Source organism: Lampetra planeri, chromosome 31 (assembly GCF_965212315.1).
Source record: "Lampetra planeri chromosome 31, kcLamPlan1.2.h2, whole genome shotgun sequence".
NCBI lineage: Eukaryota > Metazoa > Chordata > Hyperoartia > Petromyzontiformes > Petromyzontidae > Lampetra > Lampetra planeri.
The window spans coordinates 4,908,887-4,933,975 of record NC_136137.1 but is presented as its reverse complement, the minus strand read 5'-3'; the positions used below and the strand labels follow the sequence as shown (position 1 = coordinate 4,933,975).

The following is a 25,089-nucleotide window of genomic DNA, read 5'->3' as shown; positions in this document are numbered from 1 at the left end:
GGCACACGAAAGGGGTGAGTGGACAAACACCACGCCCGGCCAGCCGCCGATGTTTCCCCCCGGTGCTAATTCTTTACACACTGCACCAGGTACTCACTCAAGGCTGAGTCGACCTAGAGAAGGCACACACCCACATTACAAACTCAACATGTTGCATCGGGGTTTCCTTGGATTGCTGCGAGGAAGCTACACGTGTACGTTCGCTCGCTCTATATTCAATGGTGATTTTATATATATTTTTTATTTGTGTATAAAATTATTACTAGCTGTTTTAACTTGTAACGCTTTATATGGTAACAACACGAACGCTCTATTAAAGCCTAGTAAAAGAAGGGGGGGGGGTTTAAAGGGGGCTCCCTTTTCAAAGTAAAAAAAAAATATCTTGGCCTGAATGTTGCCACGGGTTTTTTTGTTTTGTTTCAGGGGTGGCTACAAAAAAATTCCACCGTGAAGGATTCCGTCTCGGGTTCTGCGAGTGAAATCGAGTGCGTGGTAAGTGCTTTTTGGGATTTCGGATTTTAAGTTGTTGTGATGGAAGTAAATAAATGAAATAAACAATCGTCCAAATTTTAATGTTTGTATCGTATTCGGTGCTTGCTGATCCTGCTACAGCGTTGGCAGTGGTGCACGAGCACAGTTATTAATATTCATAATCAACGTTTTTGGGTTTATATGGCGTTATTTATAAATGTGTCGTAACCCTCCACCAGTGGCGAATTGCCCGATGATGCTGGATGCAATTACCAGCGAAACGTCGTACTAAAAAAAAAGTGTAAATCTTGTGGTTTCACGCTTCAACACACCGGTGGGCTAAAGCAGTGAACTATTTGTCTTTTGTCAACGTGACACTTTTTTGCTGATTGGCCGTGTCGGGTGGTGGAGGGTTACGACACATTTATAAATAACGCGATCTAAACCAAAAAACGTTGATTATGAATAATATTGGTCGCGAAAGCCTACGTGTTCAACTGACAATTAATAATAATTAACAATAAATAATAATTAACAGTTAAAAAAACTCGACGCGTACATTACAACGGTGGTCGTGACGAATTATTCGCTTCTTATTTCGTTAATTAATTCCTGCTCCCCCCCCCCCAGCTGCCCCCCCCATCAACCCCGCGCGTCGTGTCGCGTGTGATTGTGGTCAAGTGTGGGGGAGCGGTCAGCGCGCTGCCCTACGAACCTGGCAGACACCGGGTTCGATTCCCGCTCACGGTCAACACCGGGGACGATTATCTGAACCGGTCCTGGACCCTCCCCTAGGTCGACTCAGCCTCAAATGAGTACCTGGCGCGGTGTGCAAACATCGCCACTGGGGAGACAAAGGCGGTCGGGCGTGGTGCTGACCACCCACCCCCTCGTGTATTGTTCTGGCCTTCATAGGTGCTCGCTAACAGCACTTGCCGCTACAGTCTGTCCAGGCTATACGGGGGATCTTTATCTCTGCGTGAAAGTGTATATGATTCAGCCAACTCAAATGACATTGCATAACTGGATACATTTAACGTAAAATAATAAATGACTTGAACATTATGACGACGTTTCGCGGACGACTGGTCTACTATAAGCCAATATTTTATAGTTATTAAAGAATACATAGGTGAGCGTTTGCAAACAACTCTTTGGTTATGCAATCTATAGAGTACTTTTGCACGACCTGCATATACCAGTCAAATTTGCAAATACATTCAAAATGTACATTATGTATATACTCTACATATAATGTACGTATACAGACACACACGCACGTATACACACACACATATATATATGAGTAATCAAGCGGTGAAGCATGATAAACCCCCTCACCCTCCCCACCATTGCGGTGGGAAGGTGGGAGAGTAGGCCTTCATCCAGCAGTGCATTGTCAAAGGAAAGTGACACACATACATAATGTGCACAGAGCCAAAACAAATCACAACAACAACAACTACACAATATTATCCGGCTATGTCACCATCGCCATCGACAGCAGCAAGAAACCCGCATCAACGCGATTCGCACGTGTTCAATGATTTGTTAGAAGACAGAGTGAGACGTGGTTTGTTCCGATGAGGAAGGGGTAGAGTTGGGGGGAGGCGTGGGGGGCCATTTGGTGGATTGGGTGTTGAGGGAGGGAGACAGACAGAGAGGAGGAGGAGAGATGAGAGATGGAGGGGAGAGCGTGAGTACACGACAGCACACACAGCACCACCATCGACTCTCTCTCTCTCCGTATCATAATTGATACATGGCAAGAGGACGTGTTCGTGTCACGTGACGCAAGGATGTAGTGGTGGTGGTTGTTGGTGGTGGTGGTGGGGGTATAGAGAGGACGTACGTGGTGATGGTGGTGGTGGTTGTTGCTGGTGGTGTTGACAATGGTGGTTGGGGTGGTTGTCGATTACGTGTGTGGAGGGTGGGCCGCCCGCTTGAGTGAGTAGTGAGTTACACATTGCGTGGCTGGTAGTGGTCGGTTTGGGAGAGATAGGCAAAGGGGGGGGGGCAGGGGGGAGGGGAGGGTGATGGTGGAGGAGAGAGGGGGGGGGCAGGGGGGGGGGTAGAAACAGGGGGGGGGGGAGACGTCAGAAGAAGGAGGAGGAGACGTCGAGAGAGAGAGAGCTGAAGAAAAGTGCAGGGAAAAGTGATCGCTCACTCGAGCGCCTCGGAGCAACAAGAAGAAGCGCGCGTGGAGAGAGGGGGGCGACACGGCTACGATCTCGGCATCGCCGGCCACCTCGCTCCGAGTCGACACGACACGGATCGGGCGCGGAGAGAGAGAGGGAACGAGCGAGAGAACGAGCGAGAGATCGAGCGAGAGAGAGAGAGAGAAGGAGACAGAGCGAAGCGAGAGAGAGAGGAGAGGGAGAGAGACAATCATTTGACGCTGTGTGTGTGGTGGTGGGTGGGTGGTGGTGGTGGGTGGTGGTGGTGGTGGGTGGGTGGTGGTGGGTGGTGGTGGGTGGGTGGGTGGGAACTCAGCCGATCGATGCTGGGGTCGCTCAACCTCGTTTATCCGGGCGCTGGGGTCCGCCTATCCCCTCACTTGATGCAAGACGGAATGGCGGCGGCTGCGGCTGCTGCTGCAGCTGCTGCTGCTGCAGAGTTCGATGAGCGAAGTGCAAACGCCTCCAGTGTCTACCTGCCCAGTTGTCCCGCGTACTACATGCAGAGTGGACACCACCACCATCCCCACCACCACCACCACCATCCACACCACCACCACCACCATCCCCACCGGCCAGATCACTTCTCCCCGTACCGGGCAGCGTACGGAGGAGGCACAGCAGTCCAAGACAACCACCACCACCACCACAAGTACATTGGACGGAGCGCTGGCACAGCTGGCGGTGCTGCTGTTGCTGCTGCTGCTGCAGGAGGTTGTGGTGATGGTGACGGTGACGGTGGTTTGGCAATATCAACTGTGGCTAACGGTGCTGCTGCTGCTGATGGTGGTGGCGGTATTGGCGGTGCTGACAGCAGAAGCAACAACAGCAGCAACAACAACAGCAGCATCAGCAGCAGCAGCAACAGCATCGCAGCAGCCAACGACGAAGTGTCAGCGCACGCGTTCCCCGGCCACGGCCCCTCGGGGGATCATCTGCACCCGCAGCAGCGCGCAGAATTCGCCGCACACGCGGAACTGGCGATGTTGAAGGGTGGCACCACCACCACCACCAACACCACCGCAGCCGCTGCCGCTGCTGCTGCTGCGTGTGCCACGGGTGGTGGTGGTGGCGGTGGTGGCGGTGGTGGTGGTGGTGGTCCCGGGGACCAGCTGTACAGACACTACTTCTCATCGCCCACATCGGCACACGCCGCTTACGCACAAGCCGCTGCCGCTGCTCACGCGGCGGCCGCGGCTGCTGCGGCTGCGGCGGCGGCTTCGCGCGGAACGGGATTCTTCAGCGCGGTGGGACGCAACGGGGTCCTGCCGCAGGGCTTCGATCAGTTCTTCGAAGCGGCGTCGTACGACGGGGTGATGGAGGGCATCGCTGCTGCTGCTGCTGCTGGCGGCGGTGGTGGTGGTGGCGCTGGAGCGATGCAAATGCATTTGCACGATTTGAATCATTGTGGGGAGCACGGGGAGGTGGGTGGCGGTGGTCATCATCATCAGCAGCAGCAGCATCATCATCATAAGGGGGCAGCCGAGAGAGAGGGAGGAGAGAGGAAGGGAGAAGGGGAAAGTTCGCCGCGGCACAGGAGTGGTGGTGGTGGTGGTGGCGGTGGTGGTGGTGGTGGTGGAGGAGGAGCGGGGAGCGGGGGGGACGCGAGTCCCGCTCGGCACCCGCGAGACGCCGCGGACGCAGCGGGGACAGCGGGACCCGTCCGTGAGTGCGCGCGTGCGAGTTGCGCCTGTGTGTGTCAGTGTGTGTGTGTCTGTGTGTGTGTGTCAGTGTGTGTGTGTCAGTGTGTGTGTGTGTGTGTGGGTGTCTGTGTGTGCGTGTGGGTGTGTGTGTGTGCGGGTGTGTGTGTGTCAGTGTGTGTGTGTGTCAGTGTGTGTGTGTGTCAGTGTGTGTGTGTCTGTGTGTGGGTGTGTGTGTCTGTGTGTGTGTGTGTCAGTGTGTGTGTGTGTGTTTCAGTGTGTTTCTGTGTGTGTGTGTCTGTGTGTGTCAGTGTGTGTGTGTCAGTGTGTGTGTGTGTGTGTCAGTGTGTGTGTCTCAGTGTGTGTGTGTGTGTCAGTGTGTGTGTGTGTGTCAGTGTGTGTGTGTGTCTATGTATGTGTGTGTGGGTGTGTGTGTGGGTGTGTGTGTCAGTGTGTGGGTGTGTCTAGCTGTGTGCGTGTGTCTGGCTGTGTGTGTGCCTATGTGTGGGTGTGTCTAGCTGTGTGCGTGTGTGTGGCTGTGTGTGTGCCTGTGTGTAGGTGTGTCTAGCTGTGTGCGTGTCTGTGGCTGTGTGTGTGCCTGTGTGTGGGTGTGTCTAGCTGTGTGCGTGTGTGTGGCTGTGTGTGTTCCTGTGTGTGTGTGTAGCTGTGTGTGTGGCTGTGTGTGTCTGTGTGTGGGTGTGTCTAGCTGTGTGTGTGCGTGTGTCTAGCTGTGTGCGTCTGTGTCTAGCTGTGTGCGTCTGTGTGTGGCTCCGTGCGTGTGGCTGTGTGCGTGTGTGCGCGTGCGTGTGGCTGTGTGCGTGTGTGCGCGTGTGTGTGGCTGTGTGCGTAGGCTGTGTGCGTGTGTGTGTGGCTCTGCGTGTGCGTGGGTGTGTGCGTGTGTGTGTCTGGCTGTGTGTGTGTTAGCTGTGCGATTGTGCGTGTCGTTTGTTTTGGTTGTGCATGTCTTGCTTGTATGTGTGTGTGGATATGTGTGTATTTACGCCTGTGTGGTTGTCTTTGTGGCTCTGTGTGTGTGTGGTTGTGTATGGTTGTGTGTGTGGTTCCGAGTGTGTTGTTGTTGTCGTGGTTCTGTGTTTGTGTGGCTGTGTCTCTCTGGTTATGTGTGTGTGTGTGTTGTCTTTGTGGCTCTGTGTGTGTGTGGTTGTGTATGGTTGTGTGTGTGGTTCCGAGTGTGTTGTTGTTGTCGTGGTTCTGTGTTTGTGTGGCTGTGTCTCTCTGGTTATGTGTGTGTGTGGTTGTCTTTGTGGCTCTGTGTGTGTGTGGTTGTGTATGGTTGTGTGTGTGGTTCCGAGTGTCTTGTTGTTGTTGTCGTGGTTTTGTGTTTGTGTGGCTGTGTCTCTCTGGTTATGTGTGTGTGTGGTTGTCTTTGTGGTTGTGTGTGTGTGTGTGGTTGTCTTTGTGTGTGTGTGTGATTATGTGCAAGTCGTTGCATCGGTGCTACTCGCTAGCAGCACTTACTCCAACAGTCTATTCAGGCTATACGGGGGGTGGGTGGATCTTTGTCTTTGGTACAGTATTTATATCTGTGTGTTGTTGTTGTTGTGGTTCTGTGTATATGTGATTGTTGTGTGGATGTTCGTATTTGTAGTTGCGGTAGTGTAGTGGTTAACGCGCTGCGCTATGAACCCAGCGAGGCGAGTTCGATTCCCGCTCACGGCCAATTCCAGTGACGATTATCTGAGCAGGTCCCAGGTCTCCCCTAGGTCGACTCAGTCTCAAATGAGAACCTGGTGCAGGTGTGTAAACATCGCTACTGGAGAGACAAAGGCGGCCGGGCGTGGTGCTGGCCACCCCAACCCCCTCGTGTGTCCTGTGACGGCCTTCATTGGTGCTCGCTAACAGCACTTGCCCCTACAGTCTGTTAAGGCTATACGGGGGATCTTTGTCTTTGTGTGGTTGAGTGTGGATTTGCATCCACGATTGTGTGTGGTTGTGTGTGGTTGTGTGTGGTTGTGTGTGGTTGTATGCAGTGGGAGCGGTAGTGTAGCGGTTAGCGCGCTGCGCTACGAACCTGGCGACCCGGGTTCGATTCCCGCTCAGGGCCAGCGCCAGTGACGATTATTTGAACCGGTCCAGGGGCTCTCCTAGGTCGACTCAGCCTAAAATGAGTACCTGGTGTCTAAACATCACCCGCTCGGGTGCTGTGCCGGCCTTCATAGGCGCTTGCTAACAGCACTTGCCCCTACAGGCTGTAAAGGCTATATGGGGGTCTTTGTATGCAGTTGAATGTGACGGTGTGTGCCAATGTAGTAATGTTGAGTGCGGTTGAGTGTTATCACTTATGTGAGTGGTTATGATCTGTATGTGGTTATGTATCACTGTATTTGATTTCGTGTTCATGGGTCTGTGAATGTGTGGCTCTGTATGTATGTTGAACTTCTTTCGCACCGTACGTAGCCAACCGTGTGCCATTTTGTTTGTATGGTTGTGTATAGCTCTAATGCGTGTATTGTCATTTTGTGTGTCTGTGTTTATCTCGTGTGTGTAGTTGTGTGTGTGTGCTTATGCATATGGTTGTCTGTGTGCATCTCGCATAGTTTGCATAACTATATCTGTGTGTGTGTAGTTGTGTGTCTGTGTGCATCTCGCATCGTGTACATGACTATATCTGGGTGTAGTTGTGTGTCTGTGTGCATCTCGCATCGTGTACACGACTATATTTGTGTGTGTGTGGTTGTGTGTCTGTGTGCATCTCGCATTCTGTACATGACTATATATGTGTGTGTGTGTAGTTGTGTGTCTGTGTGTATCTCGCATCGTGTACATGACTATATCTGTGTGTGTGTGGTTGTGTGTCTGTGTGCATCTCGCATCGTGTACATGACTATATCTGTGTGTGTGTGTGGTTGTGTGTCTGTGTGTATCTCGCAGAGTGTACATGACTATATCTGTGTGTGTGTGGTTGTGTGTCTGTGTGCATCTCGCATCCTGTACATGACTATATATGTGTGTGTGTAGTTATGTGTCTGTGTGCACCTCGCATCGTGTGCACCACTATATCTGTGTGTGTGTAGTTATGTGTCTGTGTGCACCTCGCATCGTGTGCACCACTATATATGTGTGTGTGTAGTTATGTGTCTGTGTGCACCTCGCATCGTGTGCACCACTATATCTGTGTGTGTGTAGTTATGTGTCTGTGTGCACCTCGCATCGTGTGCACCACTATATCTGTGTGTGTGTGTGGTTGTGTGTCTGTGTATCTCGCAGAGTGTACATGACTATATCTGTGTGTGTGTGTGTGGTTGTGTGTGCGCGCGATTGTGTGGTTGCTTACCGTCCTATGTGTAGGTTGTAATGTTGTGAGCACGAGCGTGTGATTGTCGCTGTAGTGTTAGGTTGCATAGATGTGTGTGGTTGTCATTTGGTGGTGTGTGAGGTTGTGGTTATATGGATGTGTGTGTGTGTAACGGGGATGGTTCAGTGTGCGTGCATATGTACGTGTGACATTCTAAGTATTGCAGCTGGTCGGCCACGTACGGTGCGACAGAAGTTCGACACACACATGCACGCACACGTGCGCATCTGTGTACATGCAAATTGTGTGTAGTTGTGTCTGTGAGTGTGTGGTTGTGTGTGTGTGTAGCCGCGCGAGTGGTGGTTGTGTGTTTGATTACATGTCTGCGTGTTTGTGTATATATATAATCGTGTAGTTATGTGTGTGTCTGTATATATGGGGGAGCGGTGGCGCAGTGGTTAGCGCGCTGCGCTACGAACCCGGCGACCCGAGTTCAATTCCCGCTCACGGCCACCAACACCACCAGTGACGATTATTTGAACCCGTCCTGGGCCTCCTCTAGGTCGACTCAGCCTCAAATGATTACTGGGGAGACAAAGGCGACCGGGCGTGGTGCTGGCCACCCAACCCCCTCGTGTCCCGCGCCGGCATTCATAGGTGCTCGCAAACACTACTTTCCCAGAAAGTATATGAAGGATATACGGGGTATCTCTGTATTTATTTATGTATATATATGTATGAATGAGGGATATTATAAATACACTTCGTGGCTATGCACGCGTGTGTACTTATGTGTATACGCATGAGTAGCTAGCCGTGTAAACTACGTTACATATTTGTCATTATAAAAGCTTTACTCTGTGTCTGAACGTGTGTGTGTGTGCGCTTTGCGTAAGTGATACTCGCAGGGAATGAAACTCGTGGTGATACGCGGGGAGCGGTGGCGCAGTAGTTGGCGCACTGCCTACCCACCTACCGACCACAGCTGAGTTAAATTGCTGACCGGAGCTAAGAGTTATATCGGAACTGATCCCGGGCCTGCTACAGGTCGATTCGCACTTAAACGAGTACCTGGCGCTGTGGGGGTGTGAGTATCGGCGCCGGGAAGACAAAGGCGGCCGGGCGTGGTTCACAATCAGACTACAGACGGCGTTGTGCTGTGGCTCGATGCGCCGATCCGGTCTTAATATGTGCTCGTTAACAGCATTGCTCTGACTGTCTAGTTCTTTATATAGGGTGGTATATGCCCGTACACACGTTATATATTTCTGTGCATTTTCACGCACGCGGCCACCAACTAACACAAGTGACGATTAACTGCATCGGTGCTAGACCTCCCCTAGGTCGACTCAGTCGCAAATGAGTGCCCGGCGCGGAGTTGTAAACATCGCCACTGGGGAGACAAAGGCGGCCGGGCGTGGTGTTGTCCACCCCCAGCCTTCATAGGTGCTGCTCGCTAACAGCACTTGCCCCAACAGTCTGTTCAGGCTACACAGAGGATCATTGTCTGTATGTGTTCATAACTAAGTTGGTTCGAATGATAATTTCTGCATACATGTATTTTGTAAAACGCAATACAATGCATTCGTCATTAATACTGTGGCCTTAAAAGTAAAAAACAGGCGACGTTTCGGGCAATGGCTCTTCGTGAGAGCGCATCGTATCCAAACAAACCCGTACACTGCACAGTACTATAGCATCCATCTCATTGCGTACAATGTCCACGTGTACAAGCGTAGACTGTGCAAAACGCACGAGTGCCAAGACTGAAATGTGCGTTTCTATACAAGTGTGTACGTGTGTCTACGTGTGCGTACGTGTACGTGTGTGTACGTGTTTGTACGTGTGTGTGTACGTGTGTGTACGTGTTTGTACGTGTGTGTGTGTACGTGTTTGTACGTGTTTGTGTGTACGTGTGTGTACGTGTGTGTGTACGTGTGTAAGTGTGTACGTGTGTGTGTACGTGTTTGTACGTGTGTGTACGTGTGTGTGCGTACGTGTGTGTGTGTGTACGTGTCTGTGTGTGTGTACGTGTGTTTGTACGTGCGCGTTTACACTCCTGGGGAGCGGTGGCGCAGTGGTTAGTGCTGCTACACCACGCTATGAACCTAGGAGATCCCGAGTTCGATTCGCGCTCACGGCCTAGACCGGTGACGATTATCTGAAGCGGTCCTGGACCTACACGTATCGAGTACGTGAACACACACACACCTACTCTAGACTCATGTGTGAATGAACGAATTCACGAATTAATCTATAAACGATACGTATCAAGCGGAGGTTAGCGCGATGCGCTATGAAACCTTGCTAACCGAGTTCGACTCCTACCCACGGCTTGCATCAGTGGCGAGTGATATCTCTACATCTGAACAGATTCACAAATTGGCACTTGATCAGCGTGGTGAAGTATGGTCAAACAAGCCTCCCAACCGGCACGGGCTTCATCCAGCAGTGGATTGAAACAGGGTTGGGAATTACGTTTTGTCATCATTATTATTATTTAACTTTATGGTGGTTTTTTTTCTCAAATTGTATTATTAGGCAAGATAATATAACAGGCACAATGCAGATAATGGTGTTCGTTAGTAATTACAAAATATAGTTGAATTTGTGGAATATTAAATATTGTGTCATGTTAATAATTCATTACATGAACGCCATATGACTTACATCAACATAATTTATATAAAGAGTCAAATGTTTTAAGTTTACAATTTAATGCATGGACTATAAAAAAAAATATATAGATATGCACACGTCTGTTCGTCTGTACACAGCGGGTGTTTTGATTACATAATGAATACAGATAAAGACAAAGCTCCCCCGTGTAGCCTTAACAGACTGTTGTGGCAAATGCTGTTAGAGAGCACCTATTAAGGCCGACACGGCACACGAGGGGGTGGGTGGCTAGCACCACGCCCGGCCGCCTTTGTCTCCCCAAAGTGCTGATATTCAAACAGCACACGGGGTACTTATTCATTGTACATTGGTGTAAACTATGCAATTCATACCGCCTATTTAAATTCACACGCATACGAGTATATGCGTAAATTATAAAATAGTAGCTATATATTTGTATAAACGTACTGTGGCAATGTAGTATCAATAATGATCGCATTCGCCTATCGTAGTTTATTCTATACTATTTTTTTTCATTTTTACCAGGTAAGGCCGACTGAGCTATTGAGAGCTCTTTTTTCAGAAGCCACCTGGCCACAAATGATAGCTCAACGAAGTGGCTTATCATCGCGTGGAAATTCATAGCAGCCAAATACTCTAAACGCGTGATGTTGATTCTAAATGCGGAGGGAAAAAGCGGAGGACCCGGAGAAAAATCCACGCGATAACAGGGAGAGAGACACGCAAACTCCAAATAAACAGCAGGTGACGGATCGAACCCACGACCTCCTGTATACCAGGCGAGGGCGTTAACATCTCGCCAGTTAACACCCTGTGTCTATCCACTGCTAGATGAGTCGCCCCCCCCCCCCAAAGGCATGGGTCGGTCACATGGGGGATGCGTGACCATACTTCACCACTCAGGAACCTGTCTATATATTCCACTCGCCACTGATGCAGGCCGTTGTCTGGAATCGAACTCTAGTCCGCGCGGGTTTACAATGCGCAGTGCGCTCCGAACCAATGTCATCACCTCCACTCTGAACAACAACAACAATATCATCCATAATAGAGGTTTTTTTGGTTAGATCGCGTAAATATATGAATGTGTCGTTAAACCCCTCCACCACCCGACACAGCCAACGAGTAAGGGTTGTCACGTAAACAGAACGTGACCAATTCGTCACTAGTACAGCACACTGGTGTGTTGGAGAGCCCTACCCCTATAACTACCCCTATAACTACCACTATAACTACCCCCACCACTACCCCGATCACCACCGCTATCACTACCCAAACCCCTATCACTACCCCCAATCCATATCACTACGTATACTCCTATCACTACCCCAATCACTACCCCAACCCATTTCACTACCCCTATCACTACTTATACCCCTATCACTACCCCTATCACTACCCCAATCACTACCCCAACCCCTCCCTTAATCACTCCCTCCTGCTCTACGAACTTGTCGCCATATCCCCACCACCACCACCACTTTAAGAACAACAACCCCACTGTTGTTTATGATCTCAACCACTGTCATTTTATGTACAATGTTATAATTGGCGTAAGCTTCTCTACATACCGACATGAGATGATTAAGTTCGGACAATTTGCACCATTGTCTCACCTGCCGCTCCGGGCGATCGGAATGGGCCTGGCGATCCCCGGATGTTTGAGGCCAGCGTCATAACCACCTCACCCGAGGGCAGCAATCCGATGAGCTATAAAGAATCTTGTTCACAAGGTTTCCACAATAATTTAAGTTTATATGCATTTACCAGATGATCTCCTTGCACTCCTCCACTGGAATGAACTTCCTGTGTACATTAAGCAGCACTGCCCATAGACTCAACACTGCCCATAGACTCAACACTGCCCATAGACTCAGCACTGTGCATAGACTCAACACTGCCCATAGACTCAACACTGCCCATAGACTCAACACTGACCATAGACTCAACAATGCCAATAGACTCAACACTGCCCATAGACTCAGCAATGTCCATAGACTCAGCATTGTCCATAGACTCACACTGCCCAGAGACTCAACACTGACCATAGACTCAACAATGCCAATAGACTCAACACTGCCCATAGACTCACACTGCCCATAGACTCAACACGACCCATAGACTCAGCACTGTTCATAGACTCAACACTGCCCATAGACTCACACTGCCCATAGACTCAACACTACCCATAGACTCAGCACTGCCCATAGACTCAGCACTGCCCACAGACTCAACACTACCCATAGACTCAGCACTGCCCATAGACTCAACACTGCTCATAGACTCAGCACTGCCCATAGACTCAACACTGTCCATAGACTCAGCATTGTCCATAGACTCACACTGCCCAGAGACTCAACACTGACCATAGACTCAACAATGCCAATAGACTCAACACTGCCCATAGACTCACACTGCCCATAGACTCAACACGACCCATAGACTCAGCACTGTTCATAGACTCAACACTGCCCATAGACTCACACTGCCCATAGACTCAACACTACCTATAGACTCAGCACTGCCCATAGACTCAGCACTGCCCATAGACTCAACACTACCCATAGACTCAGCACTGCCCATAGACTCAACACTGCTCATAGACTCAGCACTGCCCATAGACTCAGCAATGCCCATAGACTCAACACTGCCCATAGACTCAGCACTGCCCATAGACTCAGCACTGCCCATAGACTCAACACTGTCCATAGACTCAACACTGTCCATAGACTCAACACTGCCCATAGACACGACACTGTCCATAGACTCAACACTGTCCATAGACTCAGCACTGCCCATAGACTCAACACTGCCCATAGACTCAGCACTGTCCATAGACTCAGCATTGTCCATAGACTCACACTGCCCAGAGACTCAACACTGACCATAGACTCAACAATGCCAATAGACTCAACACTGCCCATAGACTCAGCACTGACCATAGACTCAGCACTGTCCATAGACTCAACACTGCCCATAGACTCAACACTGCCCATAGACACGACACTGTCCATAGACTCAACACTGTCCATAGACTCAACACTGCCCATAGACACGACACTGTCCATAGACTCAAAACTGTCCATAGACTCAGCACTGCCCATAGACTCAACGCTGCCCATAGACTCAGTACTGTTCATAGACTCAGCACTGCCCATAGACTCAACACTGCCCATAGACTCAGCACTGCTCATAGACTCAGCACTGCCCATAGACTCAACACTGTCCATAGACTCAACACTGTCCATAGACTCGACACTGCCCATAGACTCGACACTGTCCATAGACTCAACACTGTCCATAGACTCAACACTGCCCATAGACGCAGTACTGTTCATAGACTCAGCACTGCCCATAGACTCAACACTGCCCATAGACTCAGCACTGCCCATAGACTCAGCACTGCCCATAGACTCAACACTGTCCATAGACTCAACACTGTCCATAGACTCAACACTGCCCATAGACACGACACTGTCCATAGACTCAACACTGTCCATAGACTCAGCACTGCCCATAGACTCAACACTGCCCATAGACTCAGTACTGTTCATAGACTCAGCACTGCCCATAGACTCAACACTGCCCATAGACTCAGCACTGCCCATAGACTCAGCACTGCCCATAGACTCAACACTGTCCATAGACTCAACACTGTCCATAGACTCGACACTGCCCATAGACTCGACACTGTCCATAGACTCAACACTGTCCATAGACTCAACACTGCCCATAGACGCAGTACTGTTCATAGACTCAGCACTGCCCATTGACTCAACACTGCCCATAGACTCAGCACTGCCCATAGACTCAGCACTGCCCATAGACTCAACACTGTCCATAGACTCAACACTGTCCATAGACTCAACACTGCCCATAGACACGACACTGTCCATAGACTCAACACTGTCCATAGACTCAGCACTGCCCATAGACTCAACACTGCCCATAGACTCAGTACTGTTCATAGACTCAGCACTGCCCATAGACTCAACACTGCCCATAGACTCAGCACTGCCCATAGACTCAGCACTGCCCATAGACTCAACACTGTCCATAGACTCAACACTGTCCATAGACTCGACACTGCCCATAGACTCGACACTGTCCATAGACTCAACACTGTCCATAGACTCAACACTGCCCATAGACTCGACACTGTCCATAGACTCAGCACTGTCCATAGACTCAACACTGCCCACAGACTCAGCACTCCCCATATACTCAGCACTGTCCATAGACTCAGCACTGTTCATAGACTCAACACTGCCCATAGACTCAGCACTGTCCATAGACTCAGCACTGTTCATAGACTCAACACTGCCCATAGACTCAGCACTACCCATAGACTCAACACTGCCCATAGACTCAGCACTGTCCATAGACTCAACACTGTTCATAGACTCAACACTGTTCATAGAATCAACACTGCCCATAGACTCAACACTACCCATAGACTAACACTGCCCATAGACGCAGCACTGTCCATAGACGCAGCACTACCCCTGTGCACAAAGCAGTCCCCTTGTTAACCTCTTTCCATTCCTCTCAAAGCCTCACCTCTTCTACATTCTCTTCCTCGACCCTCGCCCCTCCACTCCTTCCCGTCCCTCCCCTGCCCTTTCGTGATCCCCAAGTATCCATCTATCGCTGTCACTCATTCCTCAATTCTCGTGGCACGCCCCTGACGTCTACATCATTCTACTGGACATCTGAGACAAACAGCGATACGGATCATCGGATTCCTCCAGTCTAAACACATTCCTGCGGAGGGAGCTGGTAGGAACGTTGGGTTGCTCGGTCAATGGCCAGGGTCAACGGCGGCGTGGTGTATTCCGCAAATATGGCCGACTGTGAGGGTGGGCACAAGCCGGCGTGAGTAGGTTAAACGTTAAGTTTTATAAGGGCACCACTGGGTGACCAGCCCCTCCCCACCCAGCCCCACCCCTCCCCACCCAGCCCCACCCCTCCCCACCCAGCCCCTCCCTACCCTCCCCTCTCCTCTCCACCCAGCCCCTCCCCACCTTCCCCTCTCCACCCAGCCCCACCCCTCCCATTTTTTGATTCACGACGGACGGACACAATAATCCGCTGTGGGCTGGTGTAACCAGGAGGTTCCTACCAGTAATACATATTCTGACTGATTCCATTTCGCTCCGGAAGCTATGGCAAGCACCTTGAATGAAGGCGCCCTCTATAAAAACACGTGATATTATATTAACGATACACAGCGGCGCGTGCAGTATTGTACGTAACAACAAAGCCTCTCTGCCTCATCCCAGACCACCACTTGGACAGAGCTTGAACGCGTGTCGTTTAGAATCACAAACTCACTCTCAAAGGGGGGTGGTTGAGAAAATGTGGCCATCCCAACAGCTGCTGTACATTCAGTAACGCGCACCACGTTTGCGTGTTTCAAGCAAGACGCGAACACGTGCGCGCGCGCGCGCGTTCGCGTGCGTGTGAAAACAAGACGACGCAGGCATCCGTGAATGCGCGAACAAAAAAAAAGGCAGCGTCGGATTTTTCCCGAAAGAACCAGAGAGTATGATTTCCCTGGAAGAAGTTGTCACGTTTAGAAACGTGCGCTTAAGAGTTTTTGGCCACTGCTGTGAATGTCCACGTGATAAGCCACACTTCGTTGAGCTGTCATTTGTAATGGCCAAGTCGCTTCTGACAGAGAGCTACATAGTTCGGTGGGGCCTTACCCCGGTAAAATAATAATTTAAACAAAATAGTTTCAGTGCAGTGCGGTGTGGTTCCTGTTGTGTTCGGTCCACATCAATATCGATTCGAGAAAAGTTGAACAAACTGACAGCAGCTGCAGAAGCAGTGACGACGGCGACGATGATGCAGCGTTGATAGGTAAAACTGCGAACCTGTTTCACCATACTTGGGCCTCATCAGTGCAGCAATATCCACCTACGCTCACTGCGAAACCTCACACCTGTGTGCCTTCGTGTGATATTGCCTGAAGGTGCACGTAGCCTGGCACAAGCGCCGTGGTAACGTCACCGCCAATTAGTGGTGAATGGCGGTTGTTGTTGATATTGCAACAGCACCCAGTGACGATTATCTGAACCGGTCCCGGGCCTCCTCTAGGTCGACTCAGCCTTCAAAATGAGTGCCCGGTGCGATTTGTAAAGGTCGCCACGAGGGAAACAAAGGCGGCCGGGTGTGGTGCTGGCCACGTCACAGCACGTGACTCAACAGTCTATAAAAGGCGGTGGGGGGGGGGGCATGGGAGGAGAGGGGAGGGGGGCATCTTTGTCTTTGATATTTTTTGACTTAAAACTTTCGTGACTGCAGGAATTCATATTCTTGGTTCTTTCGGTAAAGTCGCGTAGATAGAAAAAATTAAAATAAAATAAAAAACTACGACGTTTCGATCACAATACAAGCGATTGATGACGATCGCTTGTGTTGTGATCAAAACGTCGTAGTTTTTTTTTATTTTATTTACATTTTTCTATCGCCGTGACTTTACCGAAATAACAAATAATCTAAATCTGTTGCCACGAGTCTATCGGCTGCTCGTGTTATAGGTGGGAAGTAGGGGGGGTGGAAGGGGTTTCTCCGGTCATTTCCAGATTGCAATATGATTTATCTGCGTGCATGAAGCTCCCGTGGTCATGAGGCTCTTTCACTCGGTCTTCACGTCCGCGGGCGAATTTACAATTGGAACACCGGACGTAGATTACGTTCGTGTTCGTCTCCTTGTGATGTAACCCCCCCACCCCCTCGTTTGTATTGTTGTATCGGTGGGGGTTTGAGAAAAATCTATTATATAGATTTATAAAGCAGCGCCTTTATTCCGATGCGTCCTGCAGCAAATTATCAAAAGAAAATTGTACGCAATGAGGTTTGACAGTGCTTGAGATCGTGAGTGGGGTTATTAATTAAAAGGCGGTGGTGGTGGTGGTGAACAGGAATAGAAGTCATGTTGTTCACCGTCTCGTTTTGTTCAGTTTTATTCTCTAACTTACATAGCAGGAGCCTAGTCAAGTAAAAAAATAAATTTTAACAAAAAATATTTGTTGACACACGCGTGGCGCCTTTCTGGCAACAAATCTGACACTCAAAAAACGCCGTCATCACCATCATCATCGAATCTGTACGTCCAGTACGAAGTAACGCCGCGTATCCGACCGTCGTATCCATCCGCACCAGAAACCGATGTAACGGACCCACCCACCCACACGCGGTGGTTGTGCAACGCAGTAAATCAATGCCCTTGCGTGCGTACACACGTGACCACGTGTACACACGTGACCACGTGTACACACATCCGACCTTTCCATCGATCCGCCAACACCTCATTCACCAGCGCGCTGGATATTCGACATTATAATCGTAATTTTCATACGTAAATAAACTTAAAACAACACGTTAATTGTTGCGCACACAACAAATGAATGGTAGTCATTAAGAGTCGATATCAATAGACTGTAGGAGTGGGAGCGGTGGTGCAGTGGTTAGCGCACTGCGCTTTGAACCCGGCGACCTCAGTTCGATTCCCGTTCACGGCCAACACCAGTGGTGGCGAGTTAACAATCTGCACCGGTTCAGCCACGGCCCCCACTCCACCAAACCATAATGACCAGCGTGGTGAAGTCTGGTCAAACAACCCCCCCCCCTCCCCACGCCATCAATTATCTACACGCATTCATTCAGCAGTGGATCGACAAAGGGCTGTGTTGCACTGCGTGTAAAAAATAACCCGTGCCTCGTGTTTGCTGGATGGCTGGCTGCTGACTGGGCTCCTTTCCACCATGCCAACAGTAACGCTGTTGGTAACGGCGGCTGCCCCTGGGCCGTTGCCGCGGAAGCTAGCTGGGTAGCTGGCTGCACGGGATTTTTCCGTGGAAATAAATAAGCGTTGAAGAGTTGAGTTGAAATGGCGGAAGATTTAATTACATTATTAATAACAGTTATTATTATAGATAGCGACGCTGAAGAGTTGGGAGTAACGAATACAGGGAGACTGCCCACGGCTCACATATTAATGTTATTCTTTCACCCGAATATTCTTGAAATCCTAGAAGAACAGACCTAAAAACCACCCCATAATACGTAGTCTCTTGGCATTTCATATTGAGCTCCGTTATTGCTTAAATGGAGGATTGTGAGATGGTCGTGAACATGGGTGACGGCTGTCTCTTAGCTTCCTTGCAACAACGACGGGTGTATTACAATTATTATGAATTTAGTACACATTTGCAACTACAGGTAGTCCCCGACTTACGATTGAGATGCGTTACGACGACCACATCGTAAGTCGAAAATATCGTAAGTCGAAGATGGCCTCGCCTACCCAGGAGTCTTAAAGAATGGTGATAATTTAGCAAACCAGAGCAATTTACAGTACCGTACTGTATAAACTATATGCGTACATTTCGATTTAAAGCTTTTGTGACTGCAGGGATTCATCTTCTTGGTTCTTTCGGTAAAGTCACGTAGAAGGGAAATAATAAAGTAATACAAATAAAACATAATAAAATAATTCTCACGACGTTTCGGCCACAACGCAAGCAGCCGTCCTCAGGTGAAGAACAGGTCTGTCGGAAAGACAGCGTCATTCATACGTCATTCAGACGCTGTCTTCCCGTCATTCAGACGCTGTCTTCCCGACAGACCTGTTCTTCACCTGAGGACGGCTGCTTGCGTTGTGGCCGAAACGTCGTGAGAATTATTTTATTATGTTTTATTTTTATTATTTTATATGCGTACAGTACATCCCGACAGCCTGCCGCGCGAAATGTAAAATATATTAGAATGTTGTCGTATCGCTATCGCCATCGTAAGATCGAAATATCACAAGTCGAATCGTCGTAAGTCGGGGACTACCTGTATACGATGAAATGTAGATAAGTACAACCAGGTACAAAAGTACTACGTACAATAATGTGGCTTATATATATAAATATATGTTACCTTCATCATTGTTATAATTATTATTGAGTGTATTTAATAGACGTATGTATATATAGTATTACAAATGTGCAATTACAGTATACAGTGATCCCTCGTTTATCGCGGTTAATGGGGACCGGAACCCCGTCGCGATAGGTGAAAATCCGCGAAGTAGGATTGGCCCCCTAGGAATTTCCGTATATGTGTGTGTGGGTACCAGAATGTTTAAAATATGTATATTTATACTTTTTATATATATATATATATTTACTTAAATCTATTTAATTATAAAACCTTAATATTATACATTCACTCTCTCTCTCTCTCATACGATACGTATCATGGTGTTCTACACTCACCAATGACAGTAGTATCTTGAGACTTGACTCTAGTAATAATGACGACGACGACGATGACGATGACGATGACAATGACGACGATGACAGACCTGTGCAGTTCGATGAATGTGATGATGAATGATGATGATGATGGTGTTACTGCACAGGTATAATGAGGCCTTTAAATCAGTTCGAAAAATCCGCGATGCACTGAGGCCGCAAAACTTGAACCGCGAAGTGGCGAGGGATTACTGTATACCGAAAGCGTGGCCGTGACGAATTATCAAATGCCGAAATAACGAACTTTAACTCTATACGGTTTAATATAGATAAGTACAACCAGGCACAACAAATATTAACTACAATAATGTGGCTAATATAAAAACCGTACTTACATCATTGTTATAGGTGTTGTTATGTGTGTGTGTATACAATGCCGGTGAGCAGTGTCAAGCAGTATCGATAATTGAATATTATATTGTAGATTTAAAAAATTCAAAGAACGAATCTGTAAATATGTTCAAAGCAATAGCATTGCACGAAATTATAATCGTGATCTAGCGTATTAGTTAATACATTACTTAATCAAGGAATTAATCGCTTGATTCGTGACTTAATTAATCAAGAGGCCGATCACGTAATTAATTGATTGACATGCGATCGGTCTATTGCTTAATTACGTAGTTCGATATCGACCCAGAGGCGATCTCGTCACTTAACATATTACATTAAATAAGGATAAATTACCCTATTAAGTAAGAAACGTGCACGTTCGTTAACCATAACATCCTACAAAAGTCCCCGACTGCGAATAACGCTTATTAAAAGTTACCATTTTAGAACGTGTCATTATGTGTTGCTAAAGATACATCTCCAATCGGCGGATTGAGCCTTTCTCCCGACTGCGCTTGCGAATTGGATGTTTGTTGTTGTTGATGCTGTTGTTGTTTGTTGATGCTGTTGTTGTTGTTGTTTGTTGATGCTGTTTGATCGTAATACAGATAATGCTTAACGTGTGTGTGTGTGCGCGTGTGTGCGTGTGTGCGCGTGTGTGTGTACAAGCACGCATCATCTCATACACGTACCATCTCTCTCTCTCTCTCGCACACACAACATACATGATGGCTCGTGCACACGTACTTACGCATGCACGTACCTTCTTGCACTAATCACAATATTTCACACGCAATCGGGACACGCACGTAACCACACGCACACATACACAATACACATGCACACACGTGTACATGATAATACGCGCGTGCACTAACACACGTACATGCACACACGTATACAATGTGAATATAACCTAACGTTTACATCAAACACACACACAACCGTACACACACACGCACGCACACACAGAGCTACACACGCACACACAACTATACACGCATGCATGAACACAACACTCCACACATACACACATCAACACAATATCAATATGATATACTACGTTCCTGTCCCACGCACACATTATATACAACTTTGCAATACCATCTCACGTATACTCTCAGTGACACATGCACACACGCACATGCACACACGCACACACGCACACACACAATCTCCGCCCCACGCCTCACCCCCCACTATTCGCGTCCATCCCATCTATATATTACTTGCACACAATCTGTTATTACATCACGCATGCATTCAGTCGCACGCGAACACACACACACCACCACGCTCCACCACTACACACACACACGACCACACACCACCACACACACCACCACACGCACACCACACATACACGCACACCACACTCCACCACAACCACCTAACCACACACACCACCACCACACACACACCACCACCACCACCACACACACCCCACCACCACCACCACACACACCCCACCACCACCACCACCACACACACCCCACCACCACCACACACACTCCACCACACATCACCACCACACACACTCCACCACCACCACCACCACACACACCCCACCACCACCACACACACTCCACCACACACCACACACACACCCACACCACACACACACACACCCACAAACCACACACACCACCACACACACCACCACATTTAATCTGTCTCTCCTCTTCCTCCCCGTGCCCTCCCTACACAACCCCACGCACACCGCACTGTAATGTTACAACACACCAACACTGTACATTCACCCCACACACTCAAGATTGTACCTCACTCTCTCTCATCCCCTCCACGCACATCCACCCCACCTCACACCCACACACACCACCCCACTCGACAATGAACGTCACCCCCTCCCCCAACACATACACACTCACACTCCCCACCCCCTCCCCCAACACACACACACTCCCCTCCCCCAACACACACACACACACTCCCTCTCTCTCCATCTCACTCTCTCTCTCCATCTTCTGCTCTTTCACCCAATCCTCTCCCCCTTCTCACACTACCACACACACACTCTACTCAACACACACTCCACTCTACTCAACACACACACACTCTACTCAACACACACACACTCTACTCAACACACACACACACTCTACTCTACTCAACACACACACACTCTACTCAACACACACACACTCTACTCAACACACACACACTTTACTCAACACACACACACACTACCACACACATACTCTACTCAACACACACACACTCTACTCAACACACACACACTCTACTGAACACACACACACTCTACTCAACACACACACACTCTACTCAACACTCACACACTCTACTCAACACACACACACACACTCTACTCAACACTCACACACTCTACTCAACACACACACACTCTACTCAACACACACACTACCACACACACACTACCACACACACACACTCTACTCAACACACACACACTCTACTCAACACACACACTCTACTCAACACACACACACTCTACTCAACACACACACACTCTACTCAACACACACACACTCTACTCAACACACACACAATCTACTCAACACACACACACTCTACTCAACACACACACACACTCTACTCAACACACACATACACTCTACTCAACACACACATACACTCTACTCAACACTCACACACTCTACTCAACACACACACACTCTACTCAACACACACACACACTCTACTCAACACACACATACACTCTACTCAACACACACACACTCTACTCAACACACACACACTCTACTCAACACACACACTACCACACACACACACTACCACACACACACACCCTACTCAACACACACACACTCTACTCAACACTCACACACTCTACTCAACACACACACACTCTACTCAACACACACATACACTCTACTCAACACTCACACACTCTACTCAACACACACACACTCTACTCAACACACACATACACTCTACTCAACACACACACACTCTACTCAACACACACACTACCACACACACACACTACCACACACACACACCCTACTCAACACACACACACTCTACTCAACACACACACACTCTACTCAACACACACACACTCTACTCAACACATACACTACCACACACACACACACTACCACACACACACACCCTACTCAACACACACACACTCTACTCAACACACACACACTCTACTCAACACACACACACTCTACTCAACACACACACTACCACACACACACACTACCACACACACACACCCTACTCAACACACACACACTCTACTCAACACACACACACTCTACTCAACACACACACACTCTACTCAACACACACACACTCTACTCAACACACACACACTCTACTCAACACACACACACTCTACTCAACACACACACACACAATCTACTCAACACACACACACACACACTCTACTCAACACACACACACACACTCTACTCAACACACACATACACTCTACTCAACACACACATACACTCTACTCAACACACACACACTCTACTCAACACACACACTCTACTTAACACACACACACTCTACTCAACACACACACTCTACTCAACACACACACACACTCTACTCAACACACACACACACTCTACTCAACACACACACACTCTACTCAACACACACACACACACACTCTACTCAACACACACACACACTCTACTCAACACACACACTCTACTCAACACACACACACTCTACTCAACACACCGCTGCATACGCATCATCTCTCTGTCTCTTCCCTATTCGCACCACCAACAACACACACACAGCACACCACCACACGATACACACCACTACCACCACCACACTACACACCATCACCACCACCATCACCACCACATTACACACCACCACCACACTACACACCACCACCATCACCACCACCACACTCCACACCACCACCACACTGCACACCACCACCATCACCACCACCACACTACACACCACTACACTACACTACACACCACCACCACACTACACTACATACCACCACCACACTACACACATCACCACCACACTACACTCCATCACCACCACACTACACACCACCACCACACACCACCACCACCACACTACACTCCATCACCACCACACTACACACCACCACCACCACACACCACCACCACCACACTACACATCACCACCACCACACTACACACCACACCATTCACTACCACCACCACGCTGTGCACACAACCACATACGCACGTCTCCCACCGCACACACACACACCTCTCAAATCCACATGAACAACCAAAACAACCGAACGACCAATCAATCAAACAACCAACAACAACAACCCCTAACCCACAGCTGCTGTCCGCGTGCGCAAGAAGCGCTGCCCCTACACCAAGTTCCAGATCCGCGAGCTCGAGCGAGAGTTCTTCTTCAACGTCTACATCAACAAGGAGAAGCGACTGCAGCTCTCGCGCCTTCTCAACCTCACCGACCGACAGGTCAAGATCTGGTTCCAGAACCGGCGGATGAAGGAGAAGAAGCTGAACCGGGACCGGCTGCAGTACTACGCGGGGAACCCCTTTTTATAGAGGGACCAAGGGGGTGGGGTGGGGTGTGGGTGGTCGGCCAAGGGGCTGATCGCTCCCTCGCTACCGCTGTTGGTGGTGTTGGTGGCTCTACTCTCAGAGCCGTCCCGAGCGCACGGCACATTGGGGTGTTCGCCCCGGGCCCCGCGCTTTGGGGGGCGGGGAGTTTAAAGGCGTTGGGTTGTGGTGGTGGTGGGGGGGGCACCCCGGACCCCCCCCCCACTCCCTCAACTATGGACAGCGCTGGTGCATCTGCCAGTCATCTCATCTCAAGTCAACTCACGGCACCTGCGTCTGTTCCGTGAACCTCCTGAACAGCAGGCACCAGTGTGGTGGTGGCGGTGGTGCATCGACTCCTTCGCGTGTGACTCAACGTGCACCTAGCCTGGCACGAGCGCCGTGGTTGACGTTGTTGTGCTGCACGTGGCGTCTGTTATCCAGCACAGATGTCGTGTGGATTTGTGGGTGGGCTTTGGTGAGGTTTGCCGTACCTCCCCCCCTACTCGCCCCCCCCCCTCCCCCTTCTGGCTCGCCAGCACAAGGAGGTAAACAGCGAGAGGGACTAATTGGCCATCTGTTTGTGTATGGGGATCGAGGGTTGCACCCTCGCGCAGTGGGGGAGTGGGGGGTGTTTCCGGATGTTTTCCAGTTTCCTCCTCTCGTATAATAATAATTATTATAATTGTCATTATAATTGTTATC

The 25,089-nt window shown here is 49.3% G+C and overlaps 1 protein-coding gene across 1 annotated transcript; it reads left to right on the top strand.

Moving 5' to 3' along the window:
- The first annotated feature begins 3,043 nt into the window (after positions 1-3,043).
- LOC144729010 (uncharacterized) lies at positions 3,044-24,390 on the top strand. Its single transcript, XM_078608845.1, has 2 exons — positions 3,044-4,313; positions 24,158-24,390. The coding sequence occupies exons 1-2, from the start codon at positions 3,044-3,046 to the stop codon at positions 24,388-24,390; spliced, it is 1,503 nt and encodes a 500-aa protein (XP_078464971.1).
- Positions 24,391-25,089: the final 699 nt, after the last annotated feature.